The sequence below is a fragment of the Gallinula chloropus genome, assembly GCF_964237585.1.
Source record: "Gallinula chloropus genome assembly, chromosome: 1".
NCBI classification, from domain to species: domain Eukaryota; kingdom Metazoa; phylum Chordata; class Aves; order Gruiformes; family Rallidae; genus Gallinula; species Gallinula chloropus.
Window position 1 is genome coordinate 148,907,021 of NC_140085.1, and position 27,051 is coordinate 148,934,071.

Consider the following 27,051-nt stretch of genomic DNA (forward strand, 5'->3'; position numbering starts at 1 on the left):
GAGTTCTGGCCGGCACAGCCCGCTCTCTAAGGGATGGATGGATCGCAGCCCATCTTCCCCTTTTATTCCTGCCCGGACGCGGTACCCTCGCACCGGATTCCATCAAGCCGGCATCAGCCCCTTGCCGCCGCCGCGACCCCGGATCGCCGCGACCCCGGATCCCCTCTCCCAGAGCGCCTGCGGATCCTTCCACAGGCTCCTCCTCAGGACCCGCGGGGCAGCCCGCGGCGGGGCCCGCCGGCCGCTGCCCTGACTCCCCGGGCGCCTCCGCCCCGGCACGCACCCACCTGAGCGCGATGGCCGCCGGAGGGCAGCTCCCTGCGCCGCCGCCTCGCTCCACGGGCCGTCTTCCGGGCGGCGCCTGCCGGTACCTCTCCGCGGGGAAGGCCGGCGGCTGGCAGGGGGAAGGACGGAGAAAGCAGAGAGAGATCAGGAGAGCGCGGGTGCGGCCAGCCCCTTCCCAGCCCCCTCCCCGCCCCCTCACGGCCGCGGAGCGGCGGGGGGAGGGAGGCCGGCGGCCGCCCGCAGACCACTCGGCGCTGCCGGCAGCGACGTTCAACTTCCCGGCCCGGCGGCAGGAGGACCAAACCCACCGCCGCCTCCTCGTAGCCCACACCCCCCGCCCCGGCCGGCGGGCAGCCGCCCAGCGCCCACCTCAGCGCCGGCCCATCCGCCCTGAGGAAGGAGATGGAGACAGCGGCCGGCCCCGGGCGCTGCTTCCTCCCTCCGCCTCGCTCACCTGCGGCAGGGAAGGGGGGGGTGGCAGCGGGCTGGGGAGCGCAACACAGGGGCGAGGGGGGTGTGTGTGGGGGGCGGGGGGGAAGGGATAGCGGCGACCGCTGCCAGAAAGCCCCGTGAGCTCCGTCCTTGCCAACAGCCACCCCCCTCACCCAGCGCCGGTGCGGCAGCTTTAAGCGCAGAGCCAGACGGGATCTGTAGTCCGAGCGCCTCCTCGCGGCGCGTCGTGGGACTTCGCAGGTCCCCCCCTCCCCACATTTCCCCCCCCAAACACACGTTCCCCGCCATTCCGGCCGCTCTCCGGCGCGGTGCACGCCGGGAGGCGTAGTCACCGCTCCCCTGTGCCCTGTCCCCGCCGACATCCCCTCTCCCCGCGGCTGGCGTTGCCGGGGGAGGGAGGGAGGGAAGGAGGCCGCGGCTCCCCCGCCGCCGCCGCGGCAGCAGCAGCGCACCTCGGCCCCGCGCTCCGCCTTCGCGCCCGGTGGCCGGAGCGCAGCCGGCGATAGGCGGCGAGCGCGGGGCGGCGCGCGCCTGCGCAGGAGGCGGCGCCGCGCGGTGAAGTTGGTCAAAGCGCCGGTGATAAAATGGTAGGTGGCTGGAGCGGGGGGAGGGGGCGCAGGGATTAGGGGGGAAACCCCTTCAAGTAGCCCCGAGCCAGCGAGCTGAACACTCGCGCGTAGGCAGCCCCGCGGTTTTCCGGCGCTCTCCTCCCTCAGCGCCGGGTCCCGCTCCCCTGCCCGGGGAGGGGATAGTGTTAAGCACGGCGGGGAGAGGAGGGGGGAGGGCACAAGCGGGCCGGGGGCGAGGAGGGGATGCACCCCGTGCGGAGTCGGCCTCCCGCCTCCCCTGGCGCCGGGAGCGGGGAAGGTCACCGGGGGCGGGGGGGGAGGGGGCCGGGCAGGGCGGGCGCTGCCGCCGCCGCGGGTATTTCGAGCGCCGTCCCCGGCAGCCGGCGCGTACCTTTCCCTTTTTTGGGCTTCGGGCTCGCGGGGCAGGTTGCCGCAGCCCCGTGTCCCTCGCTCCCGCCGCTCCGCCTTCCGGCACCGGGCGGGTCCATCCCTTCCCGCGGGCTCCTCTCTTCCCACCCTTCTCATCCCGGGACGCGGCAGGTGCGGCGGCGGCGGGGAAGGTGCGGTACAAATTGTCTTCCCGGGGCGGTGGGGTAGGGATGGAGGGAAGGCAGGGGGAGCGCCGAGGGGGTCGGCGGCCGGAGCTTCCCCGGGAAGGGCCGCGTGGTGCCTCCGCCGCAGCCTGCGCGCCTTCGGCTTCAGCGTGCGGCGTAAGGGCTGGTTTTGGGGAGGGCTCATCAAACGGGGCTTCACCGCACCTTGGTGCGAAGTGCCCCATCCCCCTTGTTGGGGCTCCGTTAGTTCCCCCGCCTGCCCCGTAGAGAGGGTCCGGGTACCGCTGCCTCCGGCGCAGGGCACGAAACGCGCGTTGGCGCGGGGGGCGGCGGGCTGGGAGGGGGGTCGGACGCGTTTCTTCTCTCGCGTTTCTTCAGTTAGCTTAGGTTTCCCTTCTGAACCGGGAAAACACCCCTAACTGCCTGGCGTAAGCAGGCTTGTAAGAGGTCACGGGCTTTACGCTTCGGAGTTGCCGTCGGAGACCTCGTTGCCCGAAAGCAGCTCAGTGCCAGAGGGGGGCAGAGGGGCTCTCACAGCCAGACCCCCCAGTGGAAACTGGGGAGGGAGGTCACACAGCTCACAGGGAAAGGATTATTAATTTCTCACTGAAATTGCCATTGTCTTTGCAGCTCTTTTCCCACTTTACACACTGGAAAGAGCTCGTAGGAAAGACCAAAGTCCTGATCTTGTTTACACGTGCTTCTTGTCTCAGGACCATCTGCAGGCAAGATGTCACTGTCCGTGTGTGTACAAGAGATAACGAGTAAGCTGAAGGTCCCTGTGCTTGCTGCCTGCTGACTTGGGATTTGCTCCCCTGGGCGTCCCTCATCTTTTAATTTAGACCCCAGCAATTCTTCTGTTTAAACCTGATGATTTAAGCAGTAGTGAGGAACTTAAGGACGAATTTCTCAGCTTAATTGTAGGCCTGGGACACACGTTAAGTGTCATTTAGCAGAATTTGGGAAGTATCAGAATTTAATAAAACCCAGAGCTTGATTTAACCTATCTCCTCCTCCCCCTCCTTCCAGATTCACATAAGGGATAACGATTGACTGTTAATAGCGACTTTTCTCCCAGTTAAATCCCTATTGCTGCCTCCTAGTTTTCCAGAAGTTTAGGGATGTTGTGTAGATGAGGTGCTGCAATTAGCTTCCCTTAGGAGAAACATCTTAACTGGTTCCTGTACACCATTGCAACAGGCAGCTTTGTTGTTAAAGAATTAATAGTTTAAAAATGTTTTGCAGACTTAATTAAAGTTTTAGAACACGTTTCCAGCAACTTCATAGCCTCACTGTAAGGTTAGGCAAATCTCTGACAGGTCTGCTTTATCTTCCTTCTTTTTGTGGTGTATCTTCTGTTAGCAGTGGTTTCTGACATAAAGATGTGAGAAAGGCTTCTGCCTTTTTCAGCTGATCACTTAAAACGATTAAACTTTGCATCGTTCATTGTTGCTGGAAAATAGTGGGAAAACTGTTTTGAGTTTTCCTTTGTGTCTGAAGGATTTATACAGAATCTGAGAATCTGTAAATTGGGCCTTTGTAATTTCTTGCTTGTGCCACCACTGGGCATGTGTTTCTGAAGATAACCATATTGTTGTATGGTGAAACCTGTGTTTGCTGCAGAACAGCATAAAACCCCTTAATGCATATGTGAGCAGTAAAGCAAAAATGCAGATTTATTACTGCCAGAATACATACTGCTAAAAATGTGTATATATAGATGCTGTCATTTCAATTTTCAGAAGAAAATGTTGTCTTTTTAGCTGCAGAAGAACAAGGCTTTGTCTTCCTGTAATTCTGAAGTGAAAGTTGTCATCAACAAGAAAAGTAAAACCTTTTAAAGATAGGTATTAGTGGTAGGATGCTGAAACGAACTTCTGGATTAGCTTCATTGGCTTTCCTGCTTCTTTTGCATCCCAAAGCATAAGCTTAAATCGTCTCAGAAGGACAAGGTCCGCCAGTTTATGGCATTTACCCAGGCTGGGGAAAGGACTGCTATATACTGCTTAATGCAGAATGAATGGAAACTAGAAGTGGCAACAGACAACTACTTCCAGAACCCAGACTTGTACTACAAAGAATCCATGAAAAATTCAGTAGACAGGAAGAAATTAGAACAATTGTATAATCGATACAAAGGTAAGGCTTGGTTTTTTGTTGTGGGTTTTGGGAGGGGGTCTAATTGTTTTGTTGGGGTCGTATTTCTGCTTTTCCCTCTGCCATTCTTAAAGACTTATGAGGAAAGATTGTTAGCTATTGCTTCTTGTTCTGTGTTTGCAGTATTGAGATAAGAATGAAAAGGGTTTTAAATGCTCATAATGCTCAGTATGCAGCTCCTGTAGATATTCCTGTAGAGTTTAAAGTAAATTCACAGTAGGAAATTGAACCTATCATGAGGAAATAGTGTCAGCTGAGTACGGTGGAAAGGAGAGTAAAGCTTATTATGCAAGTTAGTTGATTTGCTGCCAGTGACTGCTATTATATACACATACAATGCACTTTGTGTGGCAAAATAATACATATCATCCTTATGGTAACATTTGGAGGAGTTAAATGCTACTATCTTAGGGGAAAAAAAAAGATTTAAAATAAGAAAATGTTTCAGATAACATTATACCTACTAGTCTGGCAAAACAGTCCAAGCAGAAAACTCAAAAGTAGTAATGGAAACTCCATCCTTAATTTAATTTTTTATGCTGGCATTTTGCAGGAAAAACAACGTGCCTGTTCAGAGAGGCTTGGAGGGAGGACCTCAGGTAGATGAATTAAAGGGAGACATGTTGGGGTTTTTTTCCCATGCATTTTTATTTTACAGCATTGTTAAAAATCCCTGGAAAAAGAAAATGGAAATGGTAGTCACAGAAATATGAGTGTACGTGATCCAGGTAACAGTGCTTTCTGCAGTGTGACCCTCTGACATGAACACACACATGTTGTGTTAATGTTGCATGTTAGAGCAGAGTGGGCTGAAATCATCGCCAGTCCCTACTGAGATCCCTACACCTCATGTCTTTAAAAATTAGTTCTTTACCTAAAATCATGGTTGAGTAATTGTTCTTTATTTGCAGTATGTAGGATGCTTGGTAAACGCTTTATCTTGTCCTTAGGATATTGTTTCCACGTCTTTTGTTACTCTTTATGTAATGTGTTCTATTTTATGTATAGACTTTCTTCAGTCTTTAATTATTACACAGTAATTAATGGTGTAGGGACAAAGAATGAGCATTTCCTTTGTTGAAAAAAAATTAACTGGAGGACTATTTTTTAATTTGTTTTTTATATATATATATGTATAGTGTAAATGCACACATCATTTGCTTGATCCTTGCATGTCCATCTCGGAGATTGCTGGGCCAAAAACATACAATTCGTAAAGGCTACCTAAAATATAAAAAAATTTAAAAATACACCAATACTTTATTTATTAAACATAATTTTCTAGCAGTGGCAAACTGCCTCACTTGGCTTCTGTGAATGCAAGTCCAGTCTGTTTTCTGTCCGTGTTTTGGTTAGCAGCACACCTTTACAGTTCTGACACTTCAGCATCTAAGTCAGGTTGAAAACTTGAACAAAAAACTTCACAAGACTTGAGGGAAAGCAATCTGAGTTTTGGTTAAACACCATTCCTCTTACATGTAGCTTGAACTAGGGGTCACTGGCCTGGTAACAACAGAAATTCCTTTGTCCCACAGCGCCTGTGGAATACCACATACATGGCAGTGTCTTTGAAACCTGAGATGAGAGAGGTCTTTTCGTTTTCTGTGCTGTCTTGTGTTAGCTTTCCTATCTGTTTATCCAGCAGCTCTATCAAAACAGCTGGTTTGGTTTTGTTCCCAGTTACCTGGATGACGTGAAACAGGATAAGGATGGTCCTTGTTGAAATCCCTCAGTTTTTCCACTGATTCCAGCACTCAGGCACTCTTTGCCTTTGGTTCTTCAGTTACTCCCCCCACCCCCCCAAACACCCAAGAAATGCATTTTACATGACTTGAAACTAGACCTGGCACGTAACAGAATTGATACGCTTCCTTGCTGTTCCTGCTCAAAGGTCCCCAAAGTATCTCATGGGTGTAATTCTTTGCTTAATGGGCATGAATCTTTGTTTGCTAAATTGACTTCCTCTCTGCATTTAGCATTTCTTTCATTGTAGCATTAGCTGGAAAAGTGGAAGAGACCATAACTCAACGGCACTACCCCCCTCCAAAAAGAAAAAAGAAAAAAGTTATTTTTCTAAAACCAAATCATTGGATGAGGACTTTAAAAATAGCTTGACTGAAAACCTTACTAGTTTCAGGGGTTAATCTTTAATGTACTTGAGGGATACTGTTCTCTATAGCCCAACTTAGAATACTGAAATGTCTTCGTATCAAAAGCTGGGAAAGAGTTTTGTAGTTTGTAAATTGGCAAGCTTTAAAAACTAAAGGCATGATTTTATTTGGGTGGGTGGGGATGGTGTTATCCTCCATTTATTTAAGCTCGTATGCAGGGGGGTGGGTTGGTTGGGTGGGTGGCTTTTTGAGAGAGAATTTTGGTACAGTTGCAGAATGGTTACAATGACATCTACCCTGACACAGATAGTTACTAAGTGTGGCTGGGACATACCAAAAGGTAGTAAACTTAGTACTACTGAAACATAGTATTTCCTAAGCTGTGTTTTTAGCTTAAGGCCCTGGTATGCTAAGGCACTGTTTGAACAGTGCTGTGGTGATTTCCCTGATTTACAATTAAAACTCAACTAACGGTGGTCTTTAAACAGTTATAGTGGAATCTCATATGTCTCTATCAGGGGAAAATAAACCCCAGCTGTAGGCTCACTTGGTAGGTATGTTTTTGTTGGTTTGGGGCTTTTATGGTTCGTTTTTTGTTTACTTTTAAATAGATGCTAACCAATGTTGCACCTTACTGTTTTGAGGTATAGTCAGGCATCTCCTCAGTTCATTCAGACCTTTTATAGAGAATGGTGGAGAGAAGATAGTTAATGTTAGCTGATGAATTTAGGAAAAAAAAAGTTGCAAACCAATTCCTAGGGAAGTTTGTAGGCTCCTTTGGTTTTTTTTGATAAGCTTCACAAATGTCTTCACTTGAAATCTAGTTACTTTTAGAAGCACCTTGAAGAGTTGCTTCATAAATAAAGACCCCATGTTACACAGCATGTTAAAGTTCTCCAGATTGTTTTTATTTTTTAAATAATTACAGTTCTGCTCTTTGTATTTTGAACTGCAGACCCACAAGATGAAAATAAAATTGGCATTGACGGGATTCAACAGTTCTGTGATGATTTAAGCCTGGACCCTGCCAGTATCAGTGTTCTGGTTGTAGCGTGGAAGTTCAGGGCAGCAACTCAATGTGAATTCAGTAAAAAGGAATTTGTTGATGGCATGACAGACTTGGGGTAAGTATCAATTTCTGCATAGCTCATTATCTAAGGCCTGAGCTTGGTTCCTGTTTAAATTGAATTATGTGTGAAGCTTCAAAAAGGTGGTAAGGCTGGTGCCAAGATGAACAGGTGCTCTACTGCAAAGCCTCAACAGTGACTGCAGTAAGGGTGAAGCAAAATAATCCCTACCTATATGGCAAGGAAGACAGGCAGATATGCTGATCTTTTCATGTGGTCCATATAAACGTACGCATGGTTGTGTTAAGGCTTCGAGTGGGACCATGTGCTGTTAAAAGCCAATAGCCACTGGAGATGTATGGAGGAGAAAGAACCAACCCCACCTCCGTCCCCAACTCTTTCCTTTTACCTTGTCACCACCAAATACAACTATTTTTTTCTTGTTACCAGTCTTACAGAACAGTTTCATTGCCTTGTATGTACTTTATTTATACAGAATACATTGTACTTTATTCATACAGAATATCTATGAGAAATTGAAAAAAACTAAGGGTATTGGTAGTAGAAAAGGTTGTTTAGTCTAACTGGTGTAACTGATAAATTAAGATTTTTTTTCTTTGTGGATTATGGAGCTGTTCTGGATAATAGGCTTCAAGATTGAACTACATTGCCTCTGTTAGCATTTATCACTATAAAATAGTATTGTGTTTTCTTTGGAGAAGATGCAATATTTCTAATATGTAGACGTTTCAAAATGATATATGTAAACCAGATTGAATTAGATAGGTGGAGCATTACAGTTTATTACTCGTGTATATTTTTCTAACTAAATAATTTCATCTGATCTTAGAATGGCGCCTTATCAATACCTTTCTACAGTACATCAACGACTAGCAAATGTGGTGGTTGTTTCTTGAGCAGGGGTCCTAGCAGTCTGTGGTTACTGGCCTCATCAGTTACTGCCTTCTTTCTAAGCTTTCCTCTTTAGGTAAGGGCATTCAGAAACTGTGATGAAATAACTTTTGATATCACCTGCAGTCTTCTGCTTTAATTTGTCCCGTTGGGTAGAGACCATAAGGATAATTATGATTTTCTAGCCATGGACAGCAATCGAGTGTTTGTGTTGTTAATGTTAAAGGCTGCCAGCAGCATTATTTAATACAACTGATTTTAAAAGGTTTTGCTAAGGCACCTGTGCCTTCTGGCTTGGATTTTGGTTTGTAACTTCACTGTCACGTTGCTCCTACGTCCTCGTGACTGTCTCCGGTACAGTTCCACAGAGGCCTGAGATTTTCATCCCTTTTGGCTCAGCACTCACCTAGATGGTGTTCTTGGGAGCATAATCTTACCCTAGGGAGCATAATCTCATCCTACCTGCTTGCCACCGGTGTGCTGCATATTAAGCATTTGGAACCGTTTTGTTGCGTGCCGGAGGTGCAGTAACAAAACTGGTGCTGTGGATTTTAGCACTGACCACAGGGGAAGGTTTGGATGAAAAGAAACTCCCTGAGGCTTAGTCCCAGTAGCACCCTGAGGATGCTTATGGGAAGGTGTGATACTTGTCCCCATTGCTAACTAAATCACGTCCCCCTGAAGCTGAAGTTCCCGGTTGAAGACTGTTGGCAGAATTCCTTATCTCTGCTCTGCCAGGCCCTGCTGGAGGCCAGAAAGGTACTTTACTTTTATCTGCACCACGCAAGACAGTTAAAACTGTGTCTTTCAGATTTTGCTGTACTTATTCATCCCTCAGTAAAATTATTCTTGCATCCTGAGAATAAATGCAAACGTTTAGTTACTGAGAACTTTCAGGTGCAAGGTGGTAGCTCTGATAGCTGCTTCTTTGAAACCTATTTCCTTCTCTTTGAGTTTCTAGGTACAATTCAAAATGCAGGTAGTATCCTGTAAACCTTGAAGGTTCCTTTTGATTCCTTGATGTGGGGGAACCCCTTTTTCTTTTAAAATGGCATCTTGTCAGCTCAGGTGCTTTCAGTGAAAATGCTCCAGTCTTAATGTTACTACGTGATGTGTTTCTGTTAGAATCTCAGTAACTTGATTCTCTCTTGACTTACCTGTGCCAGGCTGTGAAAGGCTTTGTTAGCCCTCGAGCTATTGTCAAAGGCTCCTCTTTTTTTCCTAGGTTCCAAGTGTTCCGTGGTAGGGAGAGGATGGCTGCAAATAATAGTTCACTTTGTTGGAAAGTCCTCTAATAATGCTAAGATGTAAACCTTAGCACATAGTATGTGCTTCATTTAGAGTGGGGAATAAATAACATTCTATCTAGGTTAAAGTAAAAATGTTACACCCGTGTGTTACTACAGCCATGAAGGGGAAATGATAGCAGGTTACAGTGAGGTTTGTATGTTCTTCAGGAACTGAATAACATCTATTGTTTGAGTTCATAAACTCATGGAGAGATTGAGTGAAGAAGTTAAATTACTGCATCGTGCTTGGGTTGTGTATTTAATAGGTGTCTAGATGTAATGTTCCACTTGAAATTGTTTAGTAAAGGCATATGGGTGTTTATACTTTTTAAAACTCTAAACAGAAAGATACTTGAGGTTTTTATCATAACCTACAGTTTTGTTTGCTTTGAAACTTAAAACTTAAAAAAATACCCAATTAAAAAAGGTGTAAGAAATCTTAAATGTTTACAAACAATATAACCTTTTTTGAACAGGTGTGACACCACAGAAAAATTAAAAGCTCTATTGCCAAGACTGGAACAAGAGCTAAAGGATCCAACAAAGTTCAAAGATTTTTATCAGTTTACTTTTAACTTTGCTAAAAACCCTGGACAAAAAGGTCTAGGTAAGTAGAAAAAAAATTGAGCAAATGTCTACAGACAGTGAAGTTAATTCCAAATACTTCCAATAATACAGTTTTCTCACTGATGACGGTGTAGTAAATTCATTATTGATTTCTTTCACTAACTCCTGCTCTTTCCCATCTTCTTTCAATTAATCTCTTCTTTAATTGTCCCCTTGGTACAGATAATTTAATGGGGTTTTCTGCTAGCATTGACATTCTCTCTCCTCTTGTCAAAGGACGTTCCTGCAGTTCTTTAAGAGCTATCATAACTGTTTTTAAAAAAGGCTGAGCTAGCCAGCCCCTTGTGTTTTCTGTTGTGTTCAGAAGAGAACTGAAACAAGGCGTCCATTTGTTTTAACAAGAGAGAAAACTGGGGAAACTTGTTCTTCTAAGAATTTTTAGGTTTAGCTCACAATTTTTATGTAAAGTTTAGATAAAAGAATATTATGATGTCGGCTCAAAGCTAGAGAATAGAAATAGGCATGCAGTTTATAAAGGATTAGATTGTTATTCTCTATTAAAGTTTGAGATTTGTCCCAATCAATGCCTTGTATTGCTGGAGTAAAATAGATACATTACTTAAATTCCAGTGCCTTATTCTCTTTAAATCAAAAATATCTATAGCTTTGGCATAGGGCGGGGGGGGGGGGGGGAAGGGGGGGGGGGAAATCTGGTCTTTCAGATTTCTGTCCCTGTACAAAAAGGTTTGTAGGAAGGAATTTTAACTGTGTTGTGTGTATAATAGCATTGTACTATCATTGCTGTTCTTTTTGTGCCATGGGTAAGAGGAGCTGGGTTGTTGGTTTTTTAGCATAGCCACTGTAACTGACAACGTTGCTTGGCAAGCAGGTTAATACTGGAGGAGCAGAATATTCATGTAGACCTTCTCAACCAGAGGCATCTATCTGTTCCACATTCTTTCTTGGGAATTATTTTGAATAATATCTGTTTTGTTATTTTCCCTTTTGTTTTCTTTTTTCTTAAGCTGTGGGCAACTTTTAGCCAGTTTCCATTCTTTTTTCTCCCCACCCACCCATCCCCAGCATTTTCATTTTTCCTTACACGTGTCGCTCTTCCGTATGTCTCATGACACAAAAAATAGAAATAGGCTTGTAGTGGTTCTGTGAGGCTGGTTGGAATTCAGGTCCCTTAGTTAATTGTTCTTTTTCTTCATTAAAAAGCCTCACATGCTTTCAGATAGCAAAGAGGTAAGTCAGTTACAGTGGAGGTTGGAATTTGTGGGATACCTAAAGAAATATTACAGTTGGCTTCCTGTTTTAATTGGCTCAGTCCCAATGCAAAACTCATGTACTTGGGAAACACATCTCAAAAGCTTTTCACCTAAGCCTGTACTAAGAGAGAAGGGGGGAAGGCAGCCCAACCTGGATTATGGAACTGAATGTTCTGTTTATTTGACATGAGGAAGAAAAAGGAAGCTTACTTGTTCTCCATGACTTCTGTTTATTCAGTATGGAGGCCTTTTCATTTGTAATTCTGTCTTCTCTGTTGTGTAAGAACGGTACTTTTTTGCAACAGGACACCTGAGTCCTAAGGGTTGAAGTATTAGCTGGAGAAAGCAAGAAGTGCAAAAATTTAAGTTAAAATAAACGGTAGAAAGAGTTGTCTGGAGCTGTTGCTGATTTCAGTTTTCAGGAATTTAAATAATTCTGGTAATACTTACCATTTCTTAGTTTCAAGTAGTGTTTAGTCCTTACATGGCAGTATATTGGTCATGTTTTTCATGCTTTTCCTAAGATGATTCCAGATACTAAATGAATATAAGTGGGTACCACTGCTCGTATTTCAGTGGAGATGGTGTAAACTTGGATCGTTGTAGGTCAAGTAGAAAGAGGGGGGCTGAGCAAGCAAGCATATTGACTGATATTATTTTTTGGAGTGCCTGAGGTCAGTGATAGCTTATTGAAATGAAAATTTCAATAAAAATTAAATAATTGAAATAAAAACATCAATAAAAAATAAAAACAGTCTATCAGTTTGGAGCTGGAATCCTTTCAGGGAATGCCATTACATTCAGTGGAGCAGAGAGATGGAGGAAAAAAGAAATTACAGGTTGTTTACAACATTCTGCTTCCTGCTCCAATTATTCCAAGAGTTATGTTTGTTCTCTTTCAGCAAATAAGCATTCAGCGGGCAAAAAACTTCAGTCAGCTATCTTACAGGAGTGTCTGTGTGAGCGGAGAATTCTAGTTGCTTCTGCTGCATTTAATCTAGGCTTAGGTGCTTTTTTATTTTACATCCCCTTCTCTGTATACACTGTGTATTTTCTCCCAGCATGAGAACCTGTCCATCTCGTCTCCCCAGCTTGTGTAGAGGTGTTTGGTGTTTGAGTCCCAAAGATGTTGTGCCCTATTGTCAAGGTGATGTGGGGATTAATCACATCCATGTGCAGTGTCTGTTTCTCATTAAGTTTGGGGCCCTGGCTCCAGATGCTTTTTTGAATTCAGTCCAGATAGTTTAACAGAATGTACAATTAGATTTGTTACCAAATGAGCTGGTATAAATCTCTGCCTAGGTCGTCTTGAGGTGTTGACCTTCCCTTCCTCCCCACATGCACGTTAGATGAGATGCAGCGTTACCCAAGCAGAGGTTGCTGCTAAGCTGCTGCCCTAGCTGCTTGCTTTCTGGTGTGATGTGCTCCCATGGTAGTGCTTGTATGGGGACCTACTCGTCCCCATACATTCATATTTGAATTACGACTCTGATGACCAAGGGGTCAGCAAGTTTGTGGAAGGCAGGGATCGTGGAATGGTTTGGGTTGGAAGGAAAGGTCCTTCAAGAAGATCATCTAGTTCCAACACCCCTACCATGGGCAGGGACACCATCCAGTGAATAGTTTTAAGTGGAGGTAATCAAAGGGATTATTTCCTGACTTTCAGTTATAAAATATTTTAATGTGATTTTTCTGGAGTGTGAAGTATCCAGTGCATCCTCTTCCTGTATTCAGAGCTGAAGTCACCAAGTCTGGTACCAGTTGCACTCATCTTTTAAGGGAGTGATCTGTAGGCTAAAAGAGTATTGCTTGATTCCCAGGTATAACAGGACCTGTGAATATGCCTGTTTGAAAATTAAGCAAATTTGACATAGTGCCAGTGACAAATGGGAAATTATTATTATTATCAGAATGTTAATAGAAACTTTTTGTAAAAGAAGACATAATGATAATGGTTCTTCTGTTGGCTCCCTTCAGGCTAAGAGCTAACATATCTTTTCCAAACAGAAATAACACCTGAGACTATACCTCATCAGAAAAATGTCTGAGGTAGGCAGAGAAAGGCTTGTTTTTCAGGTTGTTATCTTAACATATGCAAAAGGTAACAAATTACTGGAATACCTCTAAAATTCCCAAACACTGATGCTTTGGTTATAAGTCATGCTCATTGCTCTGAGTATTTTAATACGATTCAAATTACTTTTTAAATATCTTCCTGCTGTTTTAAGAAGTAATAAGCAGCAGGGTCTTTTTGTTTGGGGTTGGTTTTTTTGCCATGTCCCCTGAAGAGCGTTAGGAAATGCAGTGATTCACGGGTTCCTTATGCCAGGTTGTCTTTCAGTTTGAAGGATAGAGAAGTGCTCATGTGGTGTGTTCCCTTGTGCCAGGCAGGATCAACATCTGCCAAAACCATTCCCTCCAGATGTTTTCCTAGCCAAGTGTTCAGTGGCGTGCTAGCAATATATACTCACCTGCCTCTTCAGTTTCAGTAGCTATCAGCAAGATCTGAGATCTGATTGGCAGTGGTCCTCTGGCAGAAAAGTTTTGGAGTCAGTGTCTTCACGTAGTGTCATCTTAAAACTTCTGATGGCAAGCCTCCCACATCTGTGTCTGTGCTTGCCTAAACCAACTACTTTTTAGATTCTTTTTTTCTAGTACAGAATTTAAATCTCCGTTCCTGAATTCTTTGGCTCAATACTTACCCGGCCAGAGTAAATACAAAGAATGCATTTTTCTTTACAGTTACTAACAGCTTTCTTACATACGTAGCAACTGTGCATGTGTGTTCCTGTAGTCTCTAGAGTGAGTAAAACAGACTACCCTAACTCTCTGATACTGGAATTGTATCTTCCAGCTTTCTTTTCCTTTGCAATCCAATTGCAACAACATTCTCTTGTCTTGTAGTGCCCAAACAAGAGCGCTTCCGCGTGCCTTCGATATTTTGCTCCTTGTTTTACATCCCATTATTAAGTTTGCTTATTTTATATAACACCAATGCTGTCTGCAGTTTGGGTTCTGTTACTGGGCTTCTGCAGAACTGCGATCCACCAGTTATTCTGCCCTATTTTTGCAATTGATTATTGCTACTAGCTGTACGACTTGGCACTTCTCTTTAATGAAATCCTTCTTATTTACTTCCAAGTCATTTTTCAATCTGTCTAAATGGCTTTGAATTCTACTCTACCATGCTGTGCTTTTTTCAGGCTTTGTGTAACTTGCAGAGTTAATAAAGGTTTTCTGAACTTACTCCCATGGACTTTCTCCCAGTTTGGCAAAGAACCACTGAGGTTCTTCCAGGGCCTCTTTTGACTTCTATGCAGTCTGAGAGACTAGGTAGCAGTTTGAGATTGTTTCAGCATGTTCTGGCTTTGCTTTGGGCACCAGTGCTTTCAGACTGAATTTCTAAATGTTGTTTCTGAGATTACTGTCATTTTTCACTCAACCTTTTTGCCTGGAGCATATCTTGAAAAATAACCTCTGTGTATCCCAGACATTTCTCTTTTGGAAGATACCAGCAGGATACATGTAGCATGTTCCATTGCACCAGCTGCTGTTTGTAAGGGAGGGGGTGGGAAGGCACAGAAGCCCTTCTTAGAACCTTTTTCGGTGATGCTCGAGAGTCACCCTTACAGTGCAATGGATTTTGCTCCAGAAAAGTCATCTGAGGGCAGGTGTGTGTGTGTGTGCATGTATAATTTTCAGTTTCACTTAATTTTAGAACAGCCTGTCTTCTGGGGCCTTTTAAAGTTCTCCTTTTTCTGCAGTTCCTCTCAAAACCAGTGCAAGAAATCCTGCCTTTACCTAATGGGAGGGGAAGAATCCCATAAATTGAGTTGCATCTATTCTGTCATGCCCCAAAATAGGCAGAGTTCAGTGCACCAATACTCATTCCTAGAAATAGGACTGCCTTTTATAGAAGTCTGTCTTCCACAGATCTTGTGGTGATGGTAGGGAATTTGTATTTCTCTCTATGTCTACAGGACTTCTGTCTCTACAGCCTTATTCAGCTTGAATGTTACCATTTACTCTTATTAGCTTAATATTGCCAAGTAGTGTGCTTCAAGTTTGGACACAGAGTGTTTAAAGAAGCTAAACCTAGTACTAGTCCCCCTATGTGGTAGCTGGTCTAAGTAGTGAGATGCAGGAGGCAAAAGCATGTTGTGTAAGATCTACCATTATTATCTTTAAGCAGAAAATTATGTTCTGATCAATGTTCTTCAAGACTGTCAAGTGTCTTTCAAATATGTCTGAATAGATGTTAGTATTATCTAAGAAAAAGATGGATGGTTATGGCTTGCTTTCTTAAGTTGTGGATAGAATTCAGGAGCAAAACATAGCAAGGGTTCAACACAGCAGTGCCATCTCAATGGCTGTGTAGTGAACCTGGATGGCATAATATTTAGATATATCAAACCTCACCTGAGTGTTTTGCATCCCAAGGTAATGTAAAAGGTGCAGTTTACCACAGTCTGGATCGCCAGGATCCAGACAATTCTCATAACAGAGAATTGTTATGGGTAACTGATCTGGTCTGTTTAATCTGCACTCTCATATTCTTGGTACTGTAGTACAGTAAACCTTTGTTTTGCATGGGGCAGATTTTCTCTCCTTTTACTCCAAGTTTTAGCTTTTTCTGCTGCAGTCTGAGTGAAATTTTGCATCCTAGCTCTTGGTTGATAAGTGAACTAAAGAATAGGATTATAGATCTTTAGTCATGTTGTATACAGAGCAGTTCAGATCTCAAAGGACACTGTTGCAGCTCAAAAACAAGGCCTTAGCTCCATCTTACTGTCCTTTTATTTTATTTTTTCCCCTTGGTTTGTTTTTGGGTTTTTGGTGGTTTTGTTTGGGGTTTTTTTTAACCTAATACTTACTGTGAGTCTCTTAATGGATCTTGCTTGGAGCCCTGGCAAGATACGTGCAGGAGGTTTCTCATGCTCAGGAGTTTACTGCAGCTGGTTTCAGCACAGTGGAGGAACTTAATGCATTCTTTCATGGTCTTCAACTTCCAACATGGAAACAAAAAGCAGATTTGGTCCTTCCTCACTCCTTTGTGGTCCCTTCGCCTGTCTGCTGGCTCAAAAGGTTGTGCTTCCTTCTCTCTGCCAGTTTCCTGGGATCAAGCAAGAGATGATACATGAGGAGGGCATTCAGAGTTGAATCAAATATTACCTCAAGACCAGAAGAATGACTATCTTTGCATCCGGTATGTGGACTTCAAGGAGGTTGCATCTTCTATGAGCAGATGAGTATAATGTGCTCTTTTTAATTGAAGCATCGTCAACTTTGGCTTTCATCATTGCAGTTTTTCAGGATTCTTTGAAGAGATGCTTAGACACTAGGGAAGGATATTTTTCCTTTTATTTTCTTTTTGTCTTTCCCTCCTAACTAGTTACCAACACTTCCTCTGTTTCAGTGAGGACTTGGATTGATCTATTTGGAGGATGTATGTAGGAGTGAGTAGATGGAAGAAGTTGAGGAAATTCAGTAAATTGATACCATGTTTAATTTGGAATAGGTCTGTGAATTCTATATTTTGGGTGTTTCAATGTCCCTGATCTGATGTATGGTCCTTGCTTTATTTCTGTTTTTCTTTCTGAAAATGCCAGCAATTTAAGAGAAGCTCAGTGCAGAAGGGACAATAGCAGCAGCAAAGGTGTGGTATAACTGCCTCATCAGTTCTTTTACTTATGTTTAGCTCTTACTTAGGATATATCCAGTCAACTTCAATTCATCCATTGTAGTTGATCTGTTTTTTAGGCCGGAGAGATTTGCAGAGCTGGCAGGATTTTGAATCTGGCTGTGGTCAGGTTCGTTAGGCTGCACTCAGACTGGTGTTTAGGTAACTACCTTCTTGTAAGCCTAGCTCCCCTTCAGAAGCAGTTTACCAGCTTTTCTGCAGTTGATGAGCAAAAAAATAAGCATGAAAGGTTCTGTGTGGAATCAGCCCACTTCAGCGTGGCAGATGCTGAGACAGAGTTAACAGGCACAGCCAGACCCTTCCCAGTTCCTGCAGAGCTCTTCTGAAATCCACGTGATGTGCTTCACCTCTCCTCCCTGCCCACCACAGGGACTTAGCCTGACACTTGGCATTATGCATCCCTCAACACTGAGCGTTGGGAAGCTCTTTGCTTGTGGTTTTGCAGGATCAGTGGACCAAACTCAGCTAGATCTGGAGCTTGGCTGCTTCCAGTATTTGTATTGTAACCTTTATCTCTGTTTCCCCTTCTCTTCCTTATGTGGGGGAGCTCCTAGTTGTGGGATAAGGACTTTGGCAATTTGGTGAAGGGTTTTTAGGTTAAATCTTGATGGTATTTTCTTGTTATTTTGCTATGTGGACTTTGTTTGGTTTTAGAAGACAGAGGTCTGATTAGGAAACTAATTCTTGTGTCCATGTTGTTAGTAATTTGGAGACCAAAGACGACTGTTAAAGTCATTCAGAGATGAGGAAACAAGGAATCAAGTAACTCACTGAATCTTGCAAGTATTCATTTGATGTTTGCTGGGCAGGTAGTGTGATAGCCCAGTATTCAAGATGGTGGTAACTGGTGTCAATCTGTTCCCGCATCTGCACCAGTTTTGGTGTGGTGTCCAGGAGTTTCATTGAAACAAAGTAATTGTGTGCAATGTGGTGTTTGGTTTAGCTTTACAGAAGCATGCTTGCAGGAAGAAGAGGGAAGAGATGGAAGAATATCAACCAAATGACATTTTAGGGCAAATTATGTACTATAAAGAAAACATCTGAAGGTCCATCTCTCACAGAGGCTAAATGCATTTTTACATTGATTGATAAAATAGGTTTCTGTGTCTTGCACCTGTCCAGATTAATTTTTCATGCAGTGTTGGGAACAGGAGAGTATGTTGGCTACTCTCTTGTTTTCAAAGCTAGAGAGCAAGCTTTGCTTAAAGCACTGGGGAGAGAAAGCCTCAAAAAAGGAGCTCTTGGCTCTGAAATTTTTATTTCAGAAACCTCTCTTTTTGTTTTTCATCCTTATTAACAGGTCTAATAAAAGTAACTCTCTCCTCCTGCAAGAATTGTTACATTCTTTACTAATCTGTTGGTCTGTGTTCGTAGGTGGGCAGGGTAAGGCACCCTGCTGTTTTGAAAATAAATAAATAAAAATGCTGCCCACGTAGCCTGAGAGAGTACTCTTTGAATAAAGCTTTAACTTATACCAACCTGCCCAAAGTCCCTCACAGAGGTGATGTACAAAGTAGCAAAGCTTTACAGTATCAATAAGAAGATTAAACATCAATGAGGGAAGAAAAAGGCAATACTGGGATAATCAGTTCATCTCAAAAGATGAAATTTAAAATAAATTGTTTCTAAGCACTAAAACATTATATAAACTTTACCATACTAATGTAGGGAACCTAGTTAATATGCTAACTAGGGATTATGAGAGCAATAGTGGCTGATATTAAAGCGTGCTTGTAAGATAACTTTCAAGCTCATGTAAAATAACATTAACATGTCATTAGGAGGTAAATGTAACGACTTTAGCCTTTTTTTTTTCCCCCCCTCTTAAGTTGTATCAGTAATTTAGGTGAATTAGTTTTAATGTTCTGACAATCAGAGCTTCAAACCTGTCTGCCTGAGCAGGCTGCTGGTAGGGCGGTCTGAGGGCCGGGAAGCTGTATTTGGCAGAGGATGACAAGCGAGTGCTGCAGTCCCAGAGTGCTGCTTGGGCACAGCAGGGCGAAATGAGCTTCATTTCATGCTCCTGATAAATCCTGCCCTCCAGCCAATTCCTTCCTATCTCCTGATTTATCTTTCTGTTTTCTCACTTCCTTGATTACTTGTGTGCAATGACTTCATTGCCCTTGTCCAAAATCATAGCGAAGGGATAAGGAACTTCATTTGATTTTCTTTCTTTTTTCTTTTTTTTTTTAATTCATGCAGGAATCTAATAATTTGTTTTATTACCAGGAGAAGCGTTTGATCAGATCTTGAAAGTAGACATGGGCTGTCTAACTGATAAAGTATTTCTCCTTCTGCATTAATCGTGCTAATTTGTTATCACATCAGGCTTTCTGTTTAATCAGGGTAGAGAGGCTGAAGGCTTTTTAAAAAGAACTTTAGAAATGAGGCTTTGATGATTCAGGATAGATTATACTGCACACAAAATGCTTATGGTTGTGAAAAACCGATTGTTTAAATAATTCAAAAGTGTAAAGAGCTCCTTTTAAAACACACTAAAACATGTTTAATAAATGTTTGGCAAAACAGTGTTTAAAATAATTAAAATATCTTATTAACCTTTTCTTCCTTCTTGAACTTGTTTTACTTAGATACTGTATGTATTTTTAAATAGGTTGGTGATTTTTTTTTTTAAGTAATTTTGGTTTTAATAATTTTGTAGTGGTGATTGATGCCGCTTTTAGGTGCCTTGGTTAGTTCTTAAGGTTTTATTACAGAAGGTTTGTAGATGCTAGACAAGACATCCAGAATGGTTATAAATATCTGAAGTGTGGGACACAAGGGGACATGGCTGGCCCCTTTTCAGTGGTCTGTGGGGACAGGACAAGGGGCAATGGCCTCAAGTTGGAGCACAGGGAGTTCCGCACCAACATGCGGAAGAACTTTTTCACAGTGAGGGTGACAGAGCCCTGGGACAGGCTGCCCAGGGGGGTGTGGAGTCTCCTTCTCTGGAGATATTCAAGATCCATCTGGATGCCTCCCTGTGTGACCTGTCCTAGGGAATCTGCTTTGGCAGGGGGGTTGGACCTGATGATCTCTGGAGGTCCCATCCCACCCCTACGATTCTGTGAAAGCCGGGTATCTGGATATTGAAGCTTTGTTCCAGTGTATGCAGGAACTTTGGACTACTGAAAGGGCTGCACGATGTACAACACTCACTAGTTACACTGAAAATACTTGAGAGTGTATGACGTGTTTTTATAATATTCTTTAAACATTAGCTGTTTAGCAATTTTATGTTTTGGATATGTACATGGTTTCAGTGCTGTCTTTTCTAAACTGGTCCTTGCTTATGCATTATTTTCCAGAGGTTCATGCATCTGTCTTTTCCTTTCTGTTGGTAAGACCTTTAGTTATTAGTCTGTGTTGTGGGACGCATACCTTCGGGCACAAAACCATTATAGTTTTGTAACTGTAGTTTTATTTTTATTAGTGATGATAACTTCCTATCTATGCAGCATTGGAATAGGTATTCCTAAGACTGCCTAAGAAATCCCCACCTTTCAAAAGCATCTTCCTGTGGGGATTCAGAACTCCCATGGCATAGAGGCTTTTGGTTTTGTTCCTGTTTTAGTTCTGCAGATTCAGAAACTCAGGGCATTGCTGTTTATGGATACACCTATCAGCATCGTAATGTATAGCTGGAATTCCATGTGACTGTCTTCCCTTTAAAGCAGAATCATCCTCATTTCTGTCCTCCAGTGCTGAGTTTTTTCAGCCTAGGTAGGGAATTACCTTCAAACAAACGTGTACCTGTAAGCCCCAAGAACATAGCATGCCTGAAGGCATAACGTGCTCAGATGCTCCCTAAACTGGCACCACTAATATAGTCCCATCTCCTGCTTTTGTTCAAATATCTCTTGTGTTAGCTCATGGGTTTGTGCGACTGTAGGGAAGCAGGTGAGGAACATCTACCTTTCATCTTTTTCCCTTGACCTCCTTTTAACCAAGATCAGGACTTGTCTCGACATTCTTAATGGGGTGAGCAGCTCCAGCATGGATCTGTTTCAGCCACTACAGATGTGGCATCCTGAGCAGGATGTGCTTTTGATGTCCATCGTTTCTTTATCTATGAGCAAGAAAATCCATTTGCATGCACATGTTATATATTCCTCAAGTATCGACCATTAAGATAGTATTTGACGTGCTTTGGGTAAAGAGAGTTTCACAATAATCAAGTTCACCTTAACATCACACTAAATTTAACATGAAAGCAAACCAAGAAACTGTGGCCTCTTCTTTCCCTTTTAACTTTTTTTGTGGCACCTTTAACCATCTTTGTTTCCTTGCCTGCACCTTCTTCCTTTTTCCATGGAATATTTAATCAGAAGTATAAAAGAATTCCTCTGCTGTTAAAGTGTCTTTCTTCGAAGAGTGTTTTGCTTAATGTTGTCGCGTGATAGATTTACAAGATTGGCTTGGAAAGGTTGAGTCTTCATAGTGAACCCTGAGTGAATGGGATCAAAGCCAGTCACTTCACAAAGCAGTGAAGTTTGGAAACCCTTAAGATTATTCAGTTTTCTTCTTTCCAATTCAGGTTAACAGATATAGGTAATTAACCTGCATATCTAAATAGCAAGTAAATGCTGTTACCTATTCTCTTCTACTTCTTTCCTGTGAAAAGCAACCGTGGTAGCAGAGGCAGGAAGGATTTGAAAGAAGTTTATTAGGGGATAAAGCAAGTTCTGTACTGAAAGGCACTCTGATCCTAGCACAAACACTGCAGCCCTGAGTCTGTGTAGCTAGGTATAGGCGTACTGCGTTTCGTTACATCTTAACTATTGTGCTTCATTTGGGCCCTGGCACTCTGTGATCTCTGGTCGCTGGGGAACAGGCTGAGTGGAAGTCTGGAACGTGTTTTTCAGACCTGAGACTTGATTTCAGGTGCCAGAATGTCCTTTGGTTTGTAACGTGATACGTATAATTTCAAACAGCGTGCTCCTTTCTTGTAGGTGGAGGTCTAGCTTCTGCCTTACCTGCTGTGACAAGACTTTCCATTAAGTTCCATATTCCATTCATGGTTACCTTACCCTGGGACTGGGGAAAGGCTGTGCCTTATTTTGTGGTTTCGGAGCAGCACGTGGTACACTCGGTGCTGTTACCTGTGGGACCAAGCTCAGGGGGCTGTTAGATTTTGTGAGTGGCTGAGAATGAAAAGCGGCCTCCAAGAAAACATCCTTCCAAACGTTGCTCCCGCTTTTCCGCTTGGACGTGTGGCAGCGCCACATCCTCCTGTTGGCATGAGTGAGCTGAGCTCTGTAGTTGTGGTGCAGAATAAAGGATGCTTCCCTGGGCTTCTGTTATCAGGGCTGGCTGTAGGTGTGTGTCTCTTGAATGAGTCTGGAGTAAGAGAGCTCTTGCTGTAAGGGGTGCTGTAGAGTTATCGTGCCCCAGACAGACTGGGTTTTTTTAATCCCCTCATGTCCTTAAATTCCCTTTGAAGTCAAGTATGCCTAAAATATGGTAAATTAAAGAGGAATTGGCACCTGCAAACTCAAATGTTTGGGTTTCTGCCCATACTTGCTGTGTTTGTGTTACTACTCGTAGACAGAGTTCTTGATAAATTCTGTTCCTGCAGACTGAGAGTATCTTTAATCTGGTGCTGCTGGGTGGTGACAGAAAGATTTTAGTCTTTATGACTGCAGTGATCAATATGCAATTTGTACCCTTACTGCTTGTCTTCCTCCTTTTGGGTCAGTGAGAGTAGAAAACAGTTCCCTATTTTTGTCACGATTTAAAAAGCACAATACTCATTTGTATTACAATATACTGGATGTAGCATTAATTGTTTAGCTATAAGGGGTTTGCCTATAACTATACGGTGTTATATATATATATAATATAAGGTTATTGTATATAACTGGTGTAATATTTACCCTGTTGTTTTGTCTCTTTCAGATCTAGAAATGGCAATTGCATATTGGAATTTAGTCTTGTCAGGAAGGTTTAAATTTCTAGACCTTTGGAATAAATTTTTGTTGGTAAGTACACGCTGCGTTCCTACCTGACTGTCTCCAGCCACAGCAGCCCAGCTGGTAGGCTGTGTGCTTAGGGTGAAGGACAGGCTGTCTGACTGCTTCCTTTCGAGCTTTTTCCTTTTTGAAAACTGATACAAATTAGTCTCAAATCAAGCCAAATTAAATCTTCTGGGTATAATTTTCTAATGGAGAAGAATGCAAAAAGATGTAGCAGAGCAATAGAGCACTCTGCTTGCTTGATGCTGTGTCCTCATGAAATGAAGCCACGATTGTAGATTGGACCTGAGCTGGCTTTATTCTCAAGACAGGCATGATTGTTGTCGACTGTGTATGTCACCGTGCTCTGCCTTTTGTGGTATTAATGCATAAACTCCTTCTTTTTAAAATGTCAGTCCTGGTGTGACTGACTTAACCTTGAGAGACTTTCCTTTTTAAGTGAAAGTTCTTGTCTGAGTAATGATTTTGACTCTTTCTTTTTTAGAGAATAGCTGTGAACTGATCTTGACAGTTTTCTATTACCAGTGCAACTCCGTGGGCACTCAAGTAAAGATGTGTAAATTAAACATTAGAAATTGCAAAATGTTCTTATTTAAAGACCTGGTTCATTCATCCACGTTTCTACATTTGCATTTTTATGTACTTGCAAAAAAACCACCTCCCCTTATATCATATTACATAATGTGTAGTTTATCTTGATTTTTTTTTAATTTGTTTTTTTGTCTGGAGTTTGGGTGAATTGCAAAGTCTTTTTTGTATTTTGTGCCATAATTGCCAGTGCTTAATAGGGAAAGTAACTTTTTTCAGTACTTTCTGAAGTTTTTTCCTAAATTTTTGGACAGTATGTTTGTTTTATTCACTGAATGATGTACCAGTTTCATCAAGAGAACTTGTGAACACACTTCACGTTTTAACTGCCTGTGGTGGTTTGGCCCTGGCTGGAAGCCAGGCACCCACCAAAGCCACTCACTCTATCACTCCCATTTTCAGCTGGACAGGAGGGAAGATACATACTGAGAGGCTTAGGAGTCGAGATAAGGACAGGGAGAGATCATTCTGTAATCAGCGTCATGGGCAAAACAGACTCAACATTCAATTTAAAAAACTCTCTAATTCATTACCCTGCACACCCAGTGACACCAGAGTTGGGTAATGGGAAGTGTGACTGGATCTTAATGCACCTCCCCCCACCCCTCCCTTCTTAGCAAACTTCACTTTAGTTGTGATTTTGCTCCCTTCTTCCCCCCATTGTGGGATGGGGAGGGGCGGGGAATGGGATTTTGGTCAGTTCCTCACTAGTTGTTTTCCTTGTTAGCCCTGGGGTAGGGGTGGGAATTCCCTTGTTGCATTGTGGGAGTCAGTCCTCCATGAACTTCTCCAACAAGAGTCCTTTCTGTCAGTGCTTCAGCTCTTCACCAGCTGCCCAGGCATCGGTCACTTCTATGGGGTGCAGTCATTGAATCACAGAATCTCTCTCAGATGCAGACTGCTCCATCCTGGTCCCCCATGAAATCACAAGGTCTCACCCCCCAACAAACCTGCTCAGGTGTGGGATTGTGTCTCTCCCCCTTCCTTCCCCTCCCTTACTCCTGACAGTCTGGGAGTAAATGGAAAGAGTGTGGGTGCAACTGTAACCAACAGGTTGGAAGAGACACTGGGTAAGTGTAAGTGAACAGGGATAAGGAAAAAAGGACTCAAGTCGAAGTGGCAGGATGATAACCCACAGCTGCAGTTTCAGAACCTCGAATGGATGTCATGAAGTGACATATGGTTTATTCTTTTCCATAACAAGTTAGGGACACATGCCCTAAAAGCAGAACCAAAGAAAAGAAAAAAACATCCTACACTTTTTTGCCTTCTTTAGTTGCAATTTAATGTGTTGCTTTCTTTGGAAGCTCTGAGCTCTATTTAAAGAAAAGGGAAAAAAGAAGTGAAGCAAGAAGTATTTGTAAAACGTGTATTTATGTGTATGTCAATAGAAAATAGTGCATATGAAAATAGTTTGTGTTGAGCAGTACCTTCTTCATTTTTTCATAGGAGCATCATAAAAGATCAATTCCAAAAGATACTTGGAATCTTCTGTTAGATTTTGGAAATATGATTGCAGATGATATGTCCAACTATGATGAAGAAGGTAAGTAGCACTCAAGTATCTTTAAAAATCGGTACAGCAGAATTAAAATCCTGCTGTAAACAAACAACACGATGCACTGCCTCCTTCTGTCTTAATTTGCTTACCCTTAGAGATTCCTCTGCAGGTATGATGTCATACTTGTTGCCAAAACAGGAACGATGAGGAAGTTAACTAGTTTGCTGTAATAGATAAGTAGAAGTGAAGATACCGTCACACCATGGTGCAGCACACGCTGTTTGAACAAACCTGTTATACTACTGTGGTGGTTGAGCCGTGGCTGGAGGCCAGACGCCCATCAGAGTCGGCCTGTCACTTCCCTTTTCAGTTGGACAGGGGAGAAAATATCTATTGAGAGGCTTAGGAGTTGAGATAAGGGCAGAGAGAGATCATTCCGCAATCGTTGTCACAGGCAAAACAGACTCAGCACAGAAGAAAGGAAAGAAACTCTAATTTTTGGCACTGCACTGCACACCCAGTGACATCAGAGTCAGGTAATGAGAAGTGGGACCAGGTGTACAGAAGTGCTGCAAGAAGGGATTCAGATGTCTGAATTTTTTAGTCATGTGCTTTTTTTTCCCAAGTGTTATGTCATATCTGTTAAAACTAGACCAGGCCAGGAACGTCAGCATAAGCTTTGATCCTTTGAATTTAGAGGCTACACCAATTTCTTTGTTGATAACGACACATTAACTCCTGAATGGCTTTGTTGACTTCTCTTTAGGAGCGTGGCCTGTTCTCATAGATGATTTTGTGGAATACGCACGGCCGGTAGTCACAGGAGGGAAACGTAAAACTTCCTAACCCCAGGCCTGGCAGTATGGACTAAAAGTTGCGCTCTGAACTGCGTTAGGTAACGAAGACTTGGTGACTGATAACTGGTTGCTGGTTTCAGTGGTTGTGGTGAGATTCTGTGGACAAAACCGAAACTCTTCCTTTCCATCTAAAAGCAAACGATGGCTGACCTGCGGATGCTTCAGGAACGAACTCAGAAGATAGTCCAGGCTGTTTGTAGGCTATTGGCTTCAATTATTGTACTGGTTGTATCATATAGGATGTAGATTTTTGCATGATTTTATACTCTGGAGAAGTTTAACTAGAGGCTGTTTTACTGAAGTTTTGACAGCACAGCATGCCGTTCAGTTCATGATCTGAAGTGAACACCAGCAGTTGCATTAAATAAAGCTGTATTATATTGTACTTATATTAAAAGCAGTATTTGTGGTATATAAATTAAATCCCTAAATAAAACTTATTGCAGTACGTTGTATTTTTATAAAAGTTCGTTCTGTGGATCTGTCCTAATATGGAATTGTCACAAAACAAAGAAACCATACTTTTTTTTTTCACTTACTACCAAATTTTAAATTTCTATTTTTAAGTCCTAGAGCAGCTAGAGCATGATTGCATCCAGCCTCTCATTTTTCTCCCAGTGCAATTAACTTCCTCGTCATCCTTCTTGAAGTGCTTGGACATGTGACAGTACTGTTGTTAAGGAAGGGCTGCTGCTCTGTGCTGTGTTGTAAGTCCAGCTATTTTTGGTTTGTATTCACCATTTCAAGGGAGGCATTAAACAACCAAAGGTGCTTTTATAATTCATGTTTGACTATCATAATTCAGTTAGTCTTCACTTATGGGGTTTGTTTATTTAAAATAAAGACCTGCTGGGATGTAACTTGTATTTGTAGCCGGAAACGTACTGAAAATTCTGGGCAAATGCAGCTTGGTTATAAATGCAATTCCTGACCTGTCTTTCAGGAAAAAAATATCTGAGTAAGCCCTAAGACTTAACTAGTTGGCTTCCACTTTGGGGAAATAGTGAGGGGTAAGAAGACTTTACATGAATGATGATAAGCATTCATGCCTCTGGGTGCATTGTGCGTTCAGTAGTGTTTATTTAAAGGGAAAAAATAGTATATTAATGCTGTATCATCAGTCTCAAAGCTAGTGGACTTGGGTCGGTTTTCTCTAAATCTGAATTTGTTGTCATTTTCTTCTCCCCTTTCACT

The 27,051-nt window shown here is 42.8% G+C and overlaps 1 protein-coding gene across 1 annotated transcript; it reads left to right on the top strand.

Moving 5' to 3' along the window:
- The first annotated feature begins 1,287 nt into the window (after positions 1 to 1,287).
- DCUN1D2 (defective in cullin neddylation 1 domain containing 2) lies at positions 1,288 to 26,602 on the top strand. The gene is made up of 7 exons (XM_084266592.1): positions 1,288 to 1,325; positions 3,784 to 4,000; positions 7,085 to 7,253; positions 9,874 to 10,004; positions 22,835 to 22,917; positions 24,949 to 25,045; positions 25,767 to 26,602. Exons 1-7 carry the CDS (start codon positions 1,323 to 1,325, stop codon positions 25,844 to 25,846), a joined length of 780 nt encoding a protein of 259 aa, XP_084122718.1. The 5' UTR covers positions 1,288 to 1,322; the 3' UTR covers positions 25,847 to 26,602.
- Positions 26,603 to 27,051: the final 449 nt, after the last annotated feature.